The sequence below is a fragment of the Oryctolagus cuniculus genome, chromosome 18 (genome assembly GCF_051225735.1).
Source record: "Oryctolagus cuniculus isolate XC-2025 breed Fujian yellow rabbit chromosome 18, ASM5122573v1, whole genome shotgun sequence".
NCBI lineage: Eukaryota > Metazoa > Chordata > Mammalia > Lagomorpha > Leporidae > Oryctolagus > Oryctolagus cuniculus.
The window spans coordinates 44,720,927-44,735,274 of record NC_142884.1 but is presented as its reverse complement, the minus strand read 5'-3'; the positions used below and the strand labels follow the sequence as shown (position 1 = coordinate 44,735,274).

At 43.2% G+C, this 14,348-nt stretch overlaps 1 protein-coding gene across 20 annotated transcripts in view; it reads right to left on the bottom strand.

Annotated features, from left to right (window-relative positions):
- Window positions 1–13,248, bottom strand: part of CYLD (CYLD lysine 63 deubiquitinase) — a 64,170-nt gene extending 50,922 nt beyond the window's left edge. For 3 of the 20 annotated variants that reach the window (XM_089318855.1, XM_051846750.3, XM_051846751.3), the window contains exons 1-5: window positions 12,992–13,076; window positions 12,269–12,333; window positions 5,649–6,303; window positions 3,899–4,201; window positions 1,126–1,231 (exon numbers count right to left, since the gene is read on the bottom strand). Coding sequence is in view for 19 of the 20 variants with exons in the window: in XM_051846750.3 (XP_051702710.1) it covers window positions 1,126–1,231; window positions 3,899–4,201; window positions 5,649–6,152 (913 nt within the window). In the remaining variant the exon portion in view is untranslated. Of the gene's footprint in view, window positions 1–1,125; window positions 1,232–3,898; window positions 4,202–5,648; window positions 6,304–12,268; window positions 12,334–12,899 lie in introns of all 20 variants that reach the window. The other 17 variants (XM_051846746.3, XM_070063180.2, XM_070063181.2 and 14 more) reach the window with 13 other exon arrangements.
- Window positions 13,249–14,348: the final 1,100 nt, after the last annotated feature.

Sequence of the window (14,348 nt, the reverse complement as noted above, 5' to 3'; positions counted from 1 at the left end):
AACTCAAAAGTGTTCTGTGTCAAGACTAGCAATAATGGAAAAACACTAGAAAGCAAAAAACAAAACAATCCTGTTATCCTGTTTGCCTGTTCTGTTGTGATCCTTGCTATAGTAAAATCCAGCTTTTATAGAACTAGAGACAAAATACATCTCCATAGAAACAATTTCCCAAGAACAAATGTAAAACTGCAAAGTAGACTTTCCATGCAGGCCTCACATCCTAAGTATGCACACAGGATATGGGCAGAGAGGGACTGGAGGGAGCTCTGCTCTGAAATCACACAAGTCTGGATTTGAATTCTGGCTCTACCACTTACTCTAATCTTCATCCTATTTGCATCCCAGGTTTCTATGGGTAAAATGGGAATCATTAAGACCTACCTTGTAAGTCTGTCAAGAATGTAGAAAGGTCCCAGTCATTTAAATCAGAGCTTGGTTCATTCCTGGCTACAGTCTACCTGCAGACCTTCTGATGTTTTACTCAGAGTTGCATAATGCGCGGTAGGAAATCAGCAGGTCTGCCTTGGCGAGCTTCACTGCACTAGTCTTCTACTAGCAGCCAGGGGATGGCACTGCTGACGATGCTATCAACAGTTATTTGTCAATCTCCAGACAACAGTCATTAGGTACTATTTGTTTGATATAAAATAAAGGCTGCTTAAGACTTTTTAAGTTCTAAAGATGAGTGATCAGTTTTTGACTATACCATGAAGCCTGGTCAATTATACCACCTAAAAATTAATGGATCTCCTTGATCACCCAGCAATAATCTCCATGATAGATTAACCAATTTCTGCTCAAAGGCTTCCGTGTTAAACCAAGATCTTACTCAAACAGGTAGCAGTTTATTGCATTTTCTGATCCTTCTAATTATCAAAAAAGGCTTCTCCCCCATAAAATGAGTAAGTGGTAAAAAAAAAAAAAAAAAAAAAAAAAAAAAAGAATGATAATGTATAAAGCCCACTTCACATTCATTCACTTCTGGAAAGAAAAAGGAAGGATATTCTATCTAGTAATTCCATAATATAAAAGTACAGTTTCAGAAATTTATCTTGAAGCTTATGTTTACATCCTTGAAACAAAATATGCGTTAGATGCTCTGACTTACAAATACACAAAACGTACCTGGGATGATATCATTGATGTGCAAGAGAATTGTACTTTCCACACTCGCAAAACTACAAAGCTGGACTCCATCAAATCTTCCATCCCAGTTGCCAATAGGGTTATCCTAGAAATTGAATGGTAAAACAAGTTTAAAAGCCTCCTCAGTATTTGTACCCCATGTTTACTGCAGCTCAATTCAATTCACAATAGCTAAAATACATAATCAACCCAGATGTCCATCAACTGGTAACCAGATAAGGAAAATGTGTGTATATACACTATGGGATACTACTCAGCCATAAAAAAGAATGAAATCCTCTCTTGTGCAACAAAATGAATTGCCACCGGAAACGATCATGCTTAGTGAAATAGCCAGTCTCAAAAAGACAAATATCATATGTTTTCTCTAATGTGTAGCAGTTAATACAAATACAAAAAAAGTATAGGAACGAAATGGTCACTTTGGGATATGACTGTTGTTCTTAGCCCTTGTTGGTACTCCTGTGAGACTGTGGTCTTATTTTTTACTTGTTGAATAATATGATTAGTGGCAAATTAAGCCTGTGAATATAGAGTAAAGTTATGTCTGCAAAAACTGATGAAGAGAGGGGAGAGGGATGGATGTTGTAGGGGGAGCAGGGGAGGGAGGGAAGTTTGGCAACTTCTTCTAACTGTACCTCTAGAATATATAAAATCTGTTCTCTTTATATTAATAATTTTTTTTAAAAACCTCCTCAATAAAAACAGAAATATGAAAGTCTGTATTCTCCATAAAAGAGTCCTCTAAAATATTTTACACTTGTAATTGTTAACTATTTTGCCCAAATGAAAGAATATATTAGAAACAAATGTAGTAGGAATAAGGCTTTTTTGCTTGCTTGCTTGTTCATTTGTTTTGTTTTTGCTTTTTTACTTTTTTTGGGGGGGGAATCAAGGATATTTAAGTTAATCATAAACCCATAGATTAACAAAGAATCAGATTTTTTTATTCTAAGGAGCAGCACTCATCTGAGGTTTACAAAGACATTGTTTTGCAGGAAGCTTTATTAATAATATATCATTTCACCCAGAAACTTGTCCTTAATTAGCCCTAGCTTGCCCCAACCACTCTTATACTTTCTGAACACTTCGTCAATCTGAACTTCTATATGTCTTTCTGTACACAGAAAGTCTTTTTTTTTTTTGACAGGCAGAGTTAGGCAGTGAGAGAGGCAGAGAGAAAGGTCTTCCTTCCATTGGTTCACCCCCCAAATGGCCGCTGCAGCCAGCGCACGGCGCTGATCCAAAGCCAGGAGCCAGGTGCTTCTCCTGGTCTCCCATGCGGGTGCAGGGCCCAAGGACTTGGGCCATCCTCCACTGCACTCCCAAGCCACAGCAGAGAGCTGGACTGGAAGAGGGGCAACTAGGACAGAACCGGCGCCCCGACCAGAACTAGAACCTGGAGTACCGGCGCTGCAGGCGGAGGATTAGCCTAGTGAGCCGCGTTGCCGGCCCAGAAAGTCACTTTTAATTGCTCTTTTGTCACTTTAAGAGCAAGTAAGAACTTCTTCAGATTTAACTTTAGATTTAATTATGTTATGTTCCAATGTAGTCCCAGCCAGTAAGTGCTGTTCTGGAGTCAGACAAGCGCCCTGAGCCCCAAGGTGCTGCGTGGCTACAGTGTTCCTGGGGACAGGAGCAGATGGAGAAAACTGCGCTTGAGACCCTTCCTCTTCAGGAGTGGAAGAGGAGCGTTTAGAATGAGTGACTGCACAGGCAACCGGGGAGGGACAGGGACAGGGCGAGACGCTGCCAGGGCGACCTCCCTGCAGCTTGCCCTGGGTAAGCAGCATGATCCCTAGACCCCTATCTAAGGAGGGAAAGGCATAAACAGCTATCGCCAAGTTTGGGGTCTGACCACACGACCTGCAGCAAGGGGAGGCAGCAGATGATGGCTCGAGTGTGGGGCATCTGGATGGAGCTCCCGGCTCCTGGCTTCAGCCTGGCCCCACTCCTAGCTGTTGTGGGCATTTCGGGAGTCTGCCTGCAATGGAAGACCTCGCTCTCCCTCTCTCATTGTCACTCTGCCTTTCTAATAGATAAAAATAAACACACACTTGAAAGGAACAAGAAAGTATTCACAGAAGAACAATTAGCAGGGTGGAGAAAGTGAACAGTTATTTCATAGGTAAAGCTTCATTTTGGGATGATGAAAAGTTCTGCAGGCAGCTAGCACTGGTGGGACAACTATGAGAATGTACTTAATGCTCCTAGACTTAAAAACAGCTAAAATGGTAAATTTTATATCACATAAATGTTAGCAAAATTAAAAAAAAACTTTTAATGAAAGATACCCTTTGAGAATACTCAAATTGTCTATTCCTCAAAAACAATGTGGTTTTCCTCTACTCACATATTTTCTATAAATGACTTTCACATTATTCATTAAAATCAAATCAGCCACTAAAATTTTATAAAATATTACAAAAAGAGAAACATGGATTACAAAAAAATTCCAAAATAAAACATCACCTAATATATTCAGGTTTTGTCGTTGTCTACTGGTCAACTACACTGAGACTGAGAACATTATTCCAATTTCTTCAAGCTAGAAGCAAAAGACTAAATGCAATTCTATATCGAGCCTCCTGTCTCATTTCAATGTTCTTTTACCAAAGATAAATTAGAACATGTTCTTTAAAGTACTCCAAGTTAGTCCATTTTAAATATTCAAAGTGTTCAGTTTGTACCTAAATTGGTCATAAACTAATACATATATTCACAAAGATAATATAATCCAAAAGTTTCTTACCATGTCCACACCAACAAAATATCCTAAGCTTTCTTTTCCTGGCAAGACATCACAGAATATAACCGTTCCAGATTCTATAGTTTCTCCAACCTTCAAAGAAACTCTGGAGTTTATTTCCAAAGGGGGAAGTTCAACCTGCATGTTGTCCACTGGACCTGCATAATCACTTTCCAGTCCATTGTCATCATCTTCTATGATTTCTAGCTTGTCCAAGGCAACGAACACCCCACAATCTTCATCGCACTGAAATAGCTGTTTCCCTTGATATAAACCATCAGTGAAACCTTGGCCACGACCTTCTTCCTAGTTTTCAAAAGAGACACAGGGGAAAAAAATAACAGATACACAGATACAGAAAGATGATCCACAGGAAAAAGGGCCCATTCTGGGAATTTCTGGGAATTTCAGGGAAATCAACCTGAAAAAAAAACTGTTAAATAATTAGTAATTATTAACAGTTGCTTTAGGATTTGCTGAAATAAAATTATTTGATAGTTTAAAATCATAATTCTATTGTGAGAGAGCTGGACTCTATTCTACATGTATTTCAAAGATTACTTTTATTCTAAATTTTATTTTAACATAACAGTCATGTTGGCTCCATTTCTTGAGCACTTACTCTGCCAGCCACTGCGCTAAATCCCATATCAATGTATGGCAAAGACATCACACATCGAGTACTGCTACCGTTCTACAGATGAGGAAGCAGACTTAGAGATGTTAAGTAGGTTGGTTAAGTAACCTGGCAACCCACCTCGTAAATGACATAACTAGGATTCAAATCCCCAACTGTCTTACAATTACTTCTTTAAAAATTAAATCAGGAAGCAAACAAGGCATGAAATTCTATTTGCAAGAATGTCAAAATGTAATTGACTTAAGTTCTCAAGAATTAATACTAAGTTTGGAAATAAATTACAGAGTTCTTGAATCTCTTTCCAGTAGAAATGAGTTCTAAGATGATTTTCACATATATTAGCAGGGACAGCTATAAGCAAGTTTAAATCACTGTAACTTCTTTCTTTAAATCTTGTATCTAAGTTGTCTTTCCTTAATCTCACACAAGAAGAACAACTGAGGAATGTATACATAATAATGTCACAGGACAATAACAATTTTTGAAGTGATTACAACTGATAAAGTTCTTTTTTAAAACAGTGTCAAAATTTCAATGAAAGTTGCAATAACTGTGACCTATCTGTATGTATATATTCCCACTACAGTAGGCAGCTTTTTAAAATTGTAAGCATCACCTTTATATCATCTCAATTCATAAATAAGAAGCAAATCCTGGAGTAGGCATTCGGCACAGTGGGGTTAAGTTGCCACTTGGAGTGCCCACATCCCATATCAGAGGGCCTGGTTCAAGTCCTGGCTACTGTGTTTCCAACCCAGCCTCCTGCTAATGTGCACCCTGGGAGACAACATATTATGGTTGAGGTGCTTGGGCCTCTGCTACCCATATGAGAGACCCAGATGGAGTTCCAGGCTCCAGTTTTGGCCTGGCACAGCCCCAGCCATTGTGATCATTTGGGAGATATGTCTGTCTGTCTGTCTCTCTCTCTCTCTCCCTTTCAAATAAAGTGAAAATAAATGATTTTTAAAGTAAATCCTAATGATTACAGCACCATCCTATAAACCATACTTTGTTTTCAAAGGGAAAATACATATGAATATATACAAATACACAGAGACACACAGATGCACACACCCCTCCCTCCAGTCTACTGAAACGGTGCCTCAAACTTACCAGCAATTCGACTCCAAAGAAGATGCCGGACACCGTCCTCTCTGCCAGCAAGGGGCCCCTGAAGCGCACCACCCCAGGGAACTTCTCCTCCCCAGACCGCAGCTGCACCTTCACGGGGCAGCCCACAGTGATCTGGAGGCCTTTACTTAGTCTGCTCCTGTTTTTAAACAGGCTGAACCTCTCCTCGCAGTTGGTGATCGCCAGGAGTAACTCTGTGAATTTCTCATTTATTTCTACAACATCCTTCTCGTCCACAAAGAGAACGGCATGAGGTTGCTCTAGAATTTTTAATCCAATCTGATTTTTTTTGCCTTTGGCCGAAGGCATCCTCGCGTGTCCCACGGACCGGTCTTGGATGTACTGTCCTATACTCCCCTTCGGTACCTTCAGGAGCTTCTGCGTTTGCTTGTCTGTAACACTGCATTCTTGAAGAAGCAAATAAAAAATCCGTTCTTCCCAGTAGGGTGAAGTGACTTTTTCTTGGCTCCATAAGCCTGAACTCATTGTGACGTTCACTTCAAAACATTAACTCAAAAAAAAATGGAACTACTTGTAAGTTTGTTGTAAAACCACAGAAGATGAATTCACAGGCAGTCCCAAAGCATGTTTTGAGCAATTTGGTGTCCATTCTGTAAGAAGACAGCAATCAAAACGCCTGGCGAAGAAGCAAAAGGAAACTTTACACTCGTTCTACATGACCTAAAATTGAGCTTAAAGACTTTCTAAAATCTCATCTGACTAGTAAACATGAACTTACAAGAAATATTTCCAGAAGCACATACAAAGGGCTAAAAGCCATCAAGTGCTCGCATCTACTGTAACTCTGCAGATTTAAGGAAATCCAATAGAATATTCTCAAAGACAATAATGTTTGTTTTTAAGGCACTGAAATTTATAATTAGATTCCAGCAAAAATTTTCAGGATGACCTTTAAAGATACACATATTCTGACATTTTTTAAACTTTAAAAAGGAGCAATTTTTATGGATTTTGTCTAATTTAATGGGCAGGCTTTTATTCTTGAGCACAATACACATAAATCTTATAAATCAAAGTGGCTATCATTTCAGAACAGTTTAAGTAAAAAGTTATCCATTATAGTGTTGAACATCTATCAATAAAAATATAAAATTACATTCAGAAACTGTAATCACAATTCATTTATCTGTATGCCATATTTTGATAAGGGAACATTTTATCACTGACTCAATTTCATTTCCTTAATCTTGTACATTTTGTCTTAGGTAAATGTTAATCACATTCATCATACCAACATTTGATGTCTCACAATCACAAATATCAGATATTATAATCTGATTATGTTTAAAAAAAAAAAAAAAACAGTTTGGAGGGGGGGCAGGCATGTGTTGTGGCCATTAAGACTCTGCTGAAGTCATCTGCAACCCGTATCAGAGCCCGGTTGGAGTCCTAGCACCACTCCCCATTCCGGCTTTGTGCTAATGGGCACCCAAGTCCTATTGAGCGGGCTCCCTGCCACCCACATGGAATATCTGAATGGAGTTCCAGGCTCCCAGCTTCTGCCTGCCCAGCCCTAGCTACTGAGTGAACCAGAGGATGGGAAATTTCTTTCAAATAAATAAAATAAATTTTAAATAACTTTTTAATTTTAATTAACATTTTATAACATTCAAACTTGGACTGTGTAATAAGGACATATAACTGCAATACTGTGATACTGAATTGCAAACATTTATTTTATTTAAAATAAAAGTGTTTTAATGTCACAAGATGACTTATTTCCTTTTCAGCTTCAAATTTTCATTTAAAATCTTTACAAAAATAATAATCTTTCACAATTAAGCAACTCATTAATTCAAATTGAGACTTCCTTATTTTAATTATTCTTCTGAAAATAATAGTTTCTATGCATTCTCTGTCATGAGGGTGTGGCTTTTTAGTTTCCAAACACAGCACTGATTTCCTCCTTCGTCCGGCCAGAGGCATCCATTTCCACTACTTTGAGTAACGGCAGCAACGGATAGCACTAGCATATGCATCTGGTCTAGTCTTGCAATTAAAAAACAAACACCCCTAAAACTAAGGAGACCAAATTTTAAGTTTTATAATTTAACGATGAAACAAAAAAAAATTGTTAGCTAGTAAGTTTTTGCCCCCATAGTAGAAGGCTGTCCCTGTACAAGTCAGAAGGGGACATGCCCGAGATGCGCTGGGCTTGGCACCCCTTCTGCCCAACCGGGTCGGCGCACCTGGGCAACGTTTAACGAGAACAGAGGCAAGGGCAGCAAGAAGTGCTTTTTCTTTCTCCTCTTTTTGTGATGCGGTTGTCTGAATGCCACTTGAGGGCACTGTCTACTTCAGCAGGATGGGATCAACTTCTCTCTGCCTCTTACATAAGACACCTGTGGAAACCTCCATCCTGGCAGCGTGTAACTGACCCCTCGCAGGTGCTGCCCAGCAGCTGCCCAATCCCTTCACCAGGCTCTGTCCCTCTGAAGCACCAACAGGATGTGTTTGTTATTTTGCACTAAAATGCTTGCAAAGCAGCCTTATTTTTCCTGGATCATAATTTTCAGTATGAACATAAATTCTGATGTGTGACTACGTGTGCACGGCTGTCCGTCACTGTGCTCACAGGCTGTGCAGCACACTTCCTGAGCACTCGCATCTGCGAGAACCGATCTGCACTCTAGTTCTCTTCTGCCATCAGCCATTTTCTGTGGTTTCCTGCAGCATGCGTTTGACTCCTTTTAGGGTCTTGTTGCTCTCCAACTTACTGCTTCTAACCAGTTCTGAGAAGCCACATGATGAAGTAGATTTGTGTGTTTAAAAAAAAAACAAAGCAACAATAACAAAAAGAGGAACACATAAATTCTGAAAAAATCTTTAGGCGGTAAAGGACGTGAGCTGTCTTGCATAGACATTATTCTCATCCCTCTGAGGAGGTGCAGATAGTCAAAATGGAACTTCCAAAGAAGGGAGCTATCGTTTGGGTTCTCTGTAAAAGAGATTTACATTTTTCGGCCAACAATCAAAAAACAAAAGGGAAAGCAATTCTACGAGTGTTTTGAAAAGAAATATTTTTAATTCCTAAAAATACTTGCAATATTAAAATCAGAAACTGCCTTGAATCTTAATTATTTAGACAGCAACAACTCCCACTGTGTTGGTTCTTGAGCTTAACAACCCATGTCACAATTTAAAATAAAAACTGAGTGTTAATAAAATACTATGAAGACAAAACTAAATTACTAAGAGTAATGCATTAGGGCATTCCATGTTAAATGAATTTAATTAAGAGACTGCAAATAATTTAAGGGAGACAGACTCCAATAAACTGAGATAACTAATTGGCTCTAAAACCACTAAAGGCAAAAGCGGCGGTTTTCAAGAATCGTATTCTAAAGTGAGCCACACGAGGAGCAGTAGCTTTCTAACTTGCCTTAGCCCAGTGAGAATGATCAGACAGATCACATCAGACAATTAGAATGGCCTGAGCAAAAGTTTTAAATATTTTATAACACATTATCCCAAAATAAAAAGGATGTGGCCTTCCCTCTTTTAGAATGACCACGTTAAAAACGGGCTTGAAACTATCATGTTAAAAATTGATGCTCTTCGTTGCAACTGATAAAGCTGAATGGGGAACTAATGGCTCCAGTCTACAGACAGGTCAGATGATAAATTTAATGACCATTAATGTTCTGAAAACAGCAGTATTACAACAGTAATATGCTAACACATACATCCTCTCACAGCAGAAACTAACACCGGCACGAGAGTTAAAGTCTTAACCCCAAGCGATAAACCCAGGGAAGACTGAAATCACATTGTAAATGAGTTCTTTATCAACCAGGAAGGCTGGGTTGTGGGTTCAGTAATCTTATGCACTGAGTCCAGTGTCAGACACTGAAAAATAAAGAAGACTTAAAATATCTCAGGGGCCGGCACTGTGGCATAGGTTAATCCTCTGTCTATGGTGCCAGCATCCCATATGGGCACTGGTTCTAGTCCCGCTGCTCCTCTTCAGATCCAGCTCTCTGCTAAGGCTTGGGAAAGCATCGGGAGATGGCCCAAGTCCTTGGAGACCAGGAAGAAGTTCCTGGCTCTGGATTGGCCCAGCTCCAGCCATTGTGGCCATTTGGGAAGTGAACCAAGTGGATGGGTTCTCTGTCTCTCACTCTCACTGTGTCTGTGACTTTACCTCTCAAATAAATAAAATCTTTAAAAAAAATGATATATTCATATGGCAGTTGCCTTCAAAAGTCACCCCACACACATTGAACTTCTGCCTTTCAGGAGAGGCCACTGGAGCAAAGACACAGGGACAAGCAGTGCAGCCACATTCACAATCCAGGTAGGGCAGCTGGGGCAGAGGGTTGATGGGAAGGGAGAAATTCCCACTTGTATTCTCTGAATACTTTGCAGGTCAAATCACTGAGAGGGTGAGCATATAACAAATGACTCAGTCAAATCCTATCTTGTTTCAGGCTGGATAACTGTGTGATTATGAATATCTGATAATTACTTGAAGTACTGGATGAAGATTACCAAAGGGTTGGAAATACAGTAATACACTTAGCCCTAAAACCATGCTGAACAAAAGGCTTAGCTTTCGACAACACTGAACATGAAAGGGGGTCACTTGGATTTGAAAACATATCTGGTTACCTGAGCTTCCTGACGGTCTGGATTCTAGCAAAGGGGAATTGAACGTATTAAGATAAAATTATCAAACCAACAGGAACACTGGAAAACACAATTATTTTATCCATCTCCCATGAAAAGCAGATGATCAAAAAAAAGTTTTACATAAACATATCAAAGGCCAGAACACTGTGTTCTAAAAAACAATACCTAGTACAAAGGCATATCACTAGCTACAGAGAACTCACAATGGTTAACCTATCCAGAAGATACAAGTGTCATTTCACGCTGGAGTCACCAGGTTCTACTGTTCCCAACAGCTCACAAAGACAGATGTAATTCAAGAACTACAGCTTCTTTTGTATCTGCCGAGATAGCCTCCCTGTTCCAAAAATCATAGGAGGCTATCTAAATTCGAATTAAAGTTGCAATGCTAAATTACTGCCCCTATTTATAAATGGCAAAGAAGTAGGAAGGCCAGCTCAAACAACAAACAAGGGAGACCCGAGGGCCTTTCTTCAACTGCTTCTAGGCAGCTGGAATGATTGCCCTCGTCAGAATATCTCTCACTAAATTCTTAAATGGTTCAAGCACAGGAACATGGGGATTCCAGGACCAGAAGAGAGACTTAATTTCCATGTTCCTCATTTTATTAACTTGTGACACAAGGACACAGTCCCTAAAACAAGTGGGATTTATCAGGTGATAGGCAAAGTCTGGCTCCTTCCCCAACACGTTCGTGTCAGAAGAACAAGGAACAGTATCCTACACTCACTGACATGTCCTATGTCCCATGTCCCCTGCGCAGACCCCACACGCAAGAAACGAACGAAACACTTTTGGCTAAGTCAAGTGATAAGAGCCACAGCTGCAACTCTCATTCCTCATCCTGTTTTTAAGGAATTAAAATCTTCTTGCAGGTTAAACAAACGAAGGGAGGGAGGCAAGGAGAAAGGGCTGGGAGGATTCGGTGAGGTCTGCCTACAGCTTCACTCTGGAGAGAGGAAGTCATGGGGAAGTCCCGCGGCACTGCACTGTTACACACCTAAGAACAATCAAATCCGGGAACGCTGTGAGGCTCACTGGAAGTAGCCTCCGTGGAGCCTCACGCCGTATGTGATGCTTAGGAATTCTATATAACCAAGGTAAGAAATTGAAGATGACACTCTGAAATCCAGGAACACAGTTCTAACAGTTTAACGAGTGAGACAATTACTCTTCTCTCTTCTTGTGTTAAAGACTTCCTTAAATCAAACAAAACCACAGGTACCCGGCCAAACCGCAGACATCATCGTTGCCCAGTGTCCGTTGTTTTACATAGTAAGTGCCCTGGTCTTACCAGCTTCCCAGAGAGGTACCACCCAAAGGAAGGCCGCCTTCCTTTGGCACAAGAAGACCCACCAATTCTCCGGCAGACCATTAAAGAGCGGTCTGGGTGCTATCAGCATTTGCAGTACTTGAACTTCAAGAGGAATTTCCAACAAATTATTTCCTGCTAACACTGTTCTAGTTCAAAGCCACCCACTCCCCAGTGGGGAATGGCAGGCTAAATTGTTAGGGCCATTCAATCTACTTGGGGAATGAGGGGGCGTGCAGAAAGCTACCACTTGAATGGACACCCTCTCCCGGCCTGAGCTTTGCTCTGGGAACCAAGGTTTGCAAAATGAACAATCTTAATTGGCCCCAAATCAAAAGCAGGATAGGACTGCTCATTAGCTAAGGATACAACTTTCCAGGGGAAACTGGGGAGAGCAAGGTGGCAAGGACGAGGGGGTTGGGCAGCCACAAGCTTGCTGGCTGGAAGACGACAACCAGCCCAAAACACGCAAATGCCAAGGGGTGGCACAGGATGCCAAGTACACGAATAGCCCAGCAGCTGACCCAGATGAGCACCGAACTCAGAAACCCCATCCTCCTTCAAGACTTCATGATTTCCCCCACACACGCTTAATAGGATTTAAAAAAAAAAAAAAAAAAAAAAAAAAAAAAAGTACCTGTCGCAACAGGGCGCACCTTTCAACTACAGAACTCCAGGTTGTTGTGCAAAACCATCCTCAACCTGGAAACGGGAAACGGAAAGAAGAAGCAGAACACGCCATTAACGAGGTCAGAACCCCGGCTGCTCTTCCTGGACGGGCGCCGCAAACACTTCGAAACCGACCGATCCAAACGCCCCTCTACACGGACGGGCGACGCCGCAACCCGGGGCTCTCGGGGTCAGCGGGGGCCGGCCGGGGCCAGCCGGAGGCCCGTGCCTCAGTTTCCCCGTCTGTTAACGGGGAGGCAGGGCAGAAACGGAGACTGAGTCCCGCACTGTCTTCACCCCAAGACCCCTCTTCTCCGGGAGTCCCAGAGGCGGCGGCCAAGCTGCCACCACCACTCAGGATCGAGCACTCCCGGGAAGGCTCGGCGACAAGTGGAGACCCAGGGTGGGGAAGCCCGGGCTGACGTCAGTGGGCTCAGCACCTCGCGGGCCGGGGAAGCTCGGCGGGCCGGGGCAACTAACGGGCCGGCGCCGAGGCCCGACCGTCGCCGCGGCGGCTCCAGGCGCCCTGAGGCCGGGGAGGGGCGCCTCAGAGGACTGGGCCGCCGGCCACTCGGCCGCCCGCTCACTCACTCACCCACCTAGAGCGGCGGGACGTAACCCCTTGCCCAGGCTCCCTAGCCCACGTCCCGGGTCGGCCCCGTCGCCCCACACCCACCACCCTAGTATTTACCTCCGACGCGCGGCCCCCGCGCAGCCGAACCTGCTACCTGGGCCCGCCCCCACCTGCCCCGCCTCCGAACCGCCCAAGAGGGAAGGAGGGAGCGGGGGCGGAGAGGGCGACCGCTGAGCTAACCAATCGCTGCCAGAGCTCCCTTCCTACGCGCGCCCTGATTGGGCCTTCCTGTGACAGACCTTCCTCCAATGGCTGCCCGCCCGTCGCTGGATGAAGGGACTTTCCGCTCTGTCAAGCTCGGTGGAGCCAAAGGGAAAGCAGAGGGGAAGGGCGGAGAAGAACGGGATGGGGGCGGGGAGCTCTGACTGATTGGACGAGAGACTACGGACGCCTCATTACCATTGGGTAATGTCGGAGCCGGGGCGGGGCGCTTTGCTAGTCCCAGCTCCGCCTCTCAAGCTCATGCTCGGGTCTCGGCTCTCTGCCTCAGCTGTCAAAAGGAGGCTAGGGGAGGAGCCCGGATGAGAGCTGGTAATAGGGTTCCAGGGTTCCAGAAAAGAGCAAAGCTTTAGAATCAGACCTAAGTTCGAAGCTGCTGCTCTCTCAATTAGTCACCAGTTATGGGGGACCTCGCATTCAAACTGGGTCTCAGTTTTCTCATCTGTAAAATGGAGGTGACAGCGACACCTGGCTTAAACGCCGGAGTGTCTTCCTCCCCTCCAGAAGAGGCCTGCGAGTCCTGCTAGTCTGTCGTCACCTGCGCGGGTCCAGAATCTCCCTCTCTGCACGCTGCCTCACCCAGCCCCGCGCCCCTGGACGCCAGCCAGCACTTGGGTGTAGTTACGGATCCGATTCCCAAAAGTGCTCAAAATATATAAGGAAATGCTTTTTATAATCAGCCCCAGAGCCTCGCAGCGGGACTTGCTGCACTGGATACTCCTGTTAATTACTTCCTTCTCCTTTGACATTTTAGGTACTAATTATGGAAGAAGGTGATTAATACTGAGAAAGGAGGAGGGGTGTGTGTGCGCGCGTGTGTGCGTGTGTGTGTGCGCGCGCGTGTGCATGTGCGTATTTAATGACACAAATTTCCCCAGTGGAAAGCGATACGTTTCTGAAGATCTAGGGAACTGAAACCAATGAGTGCATAAAACTAGTCATAGAAGTGATTACTAACTCCCTTGCCGTAATCGCCCGGAGTGAAATGGACCTCTTTTGAAAACCTAAGCCTTGATCCCCTCCCGCTCCTCCTTGGTCTACCCTTAAACTGCAGCAGAAGCAACAAGTTGGGAGTCTGGCTCCAGTGGCCTCCGGCAGCCCTGTTCCCCTGTAGAGTTCGATTCTTCAATAAAGCTGATAGGGCTCAAAGGTCGTAGGCAGGCTGGCTGGCTGGGAGAAACTATTAGCCTCAAGA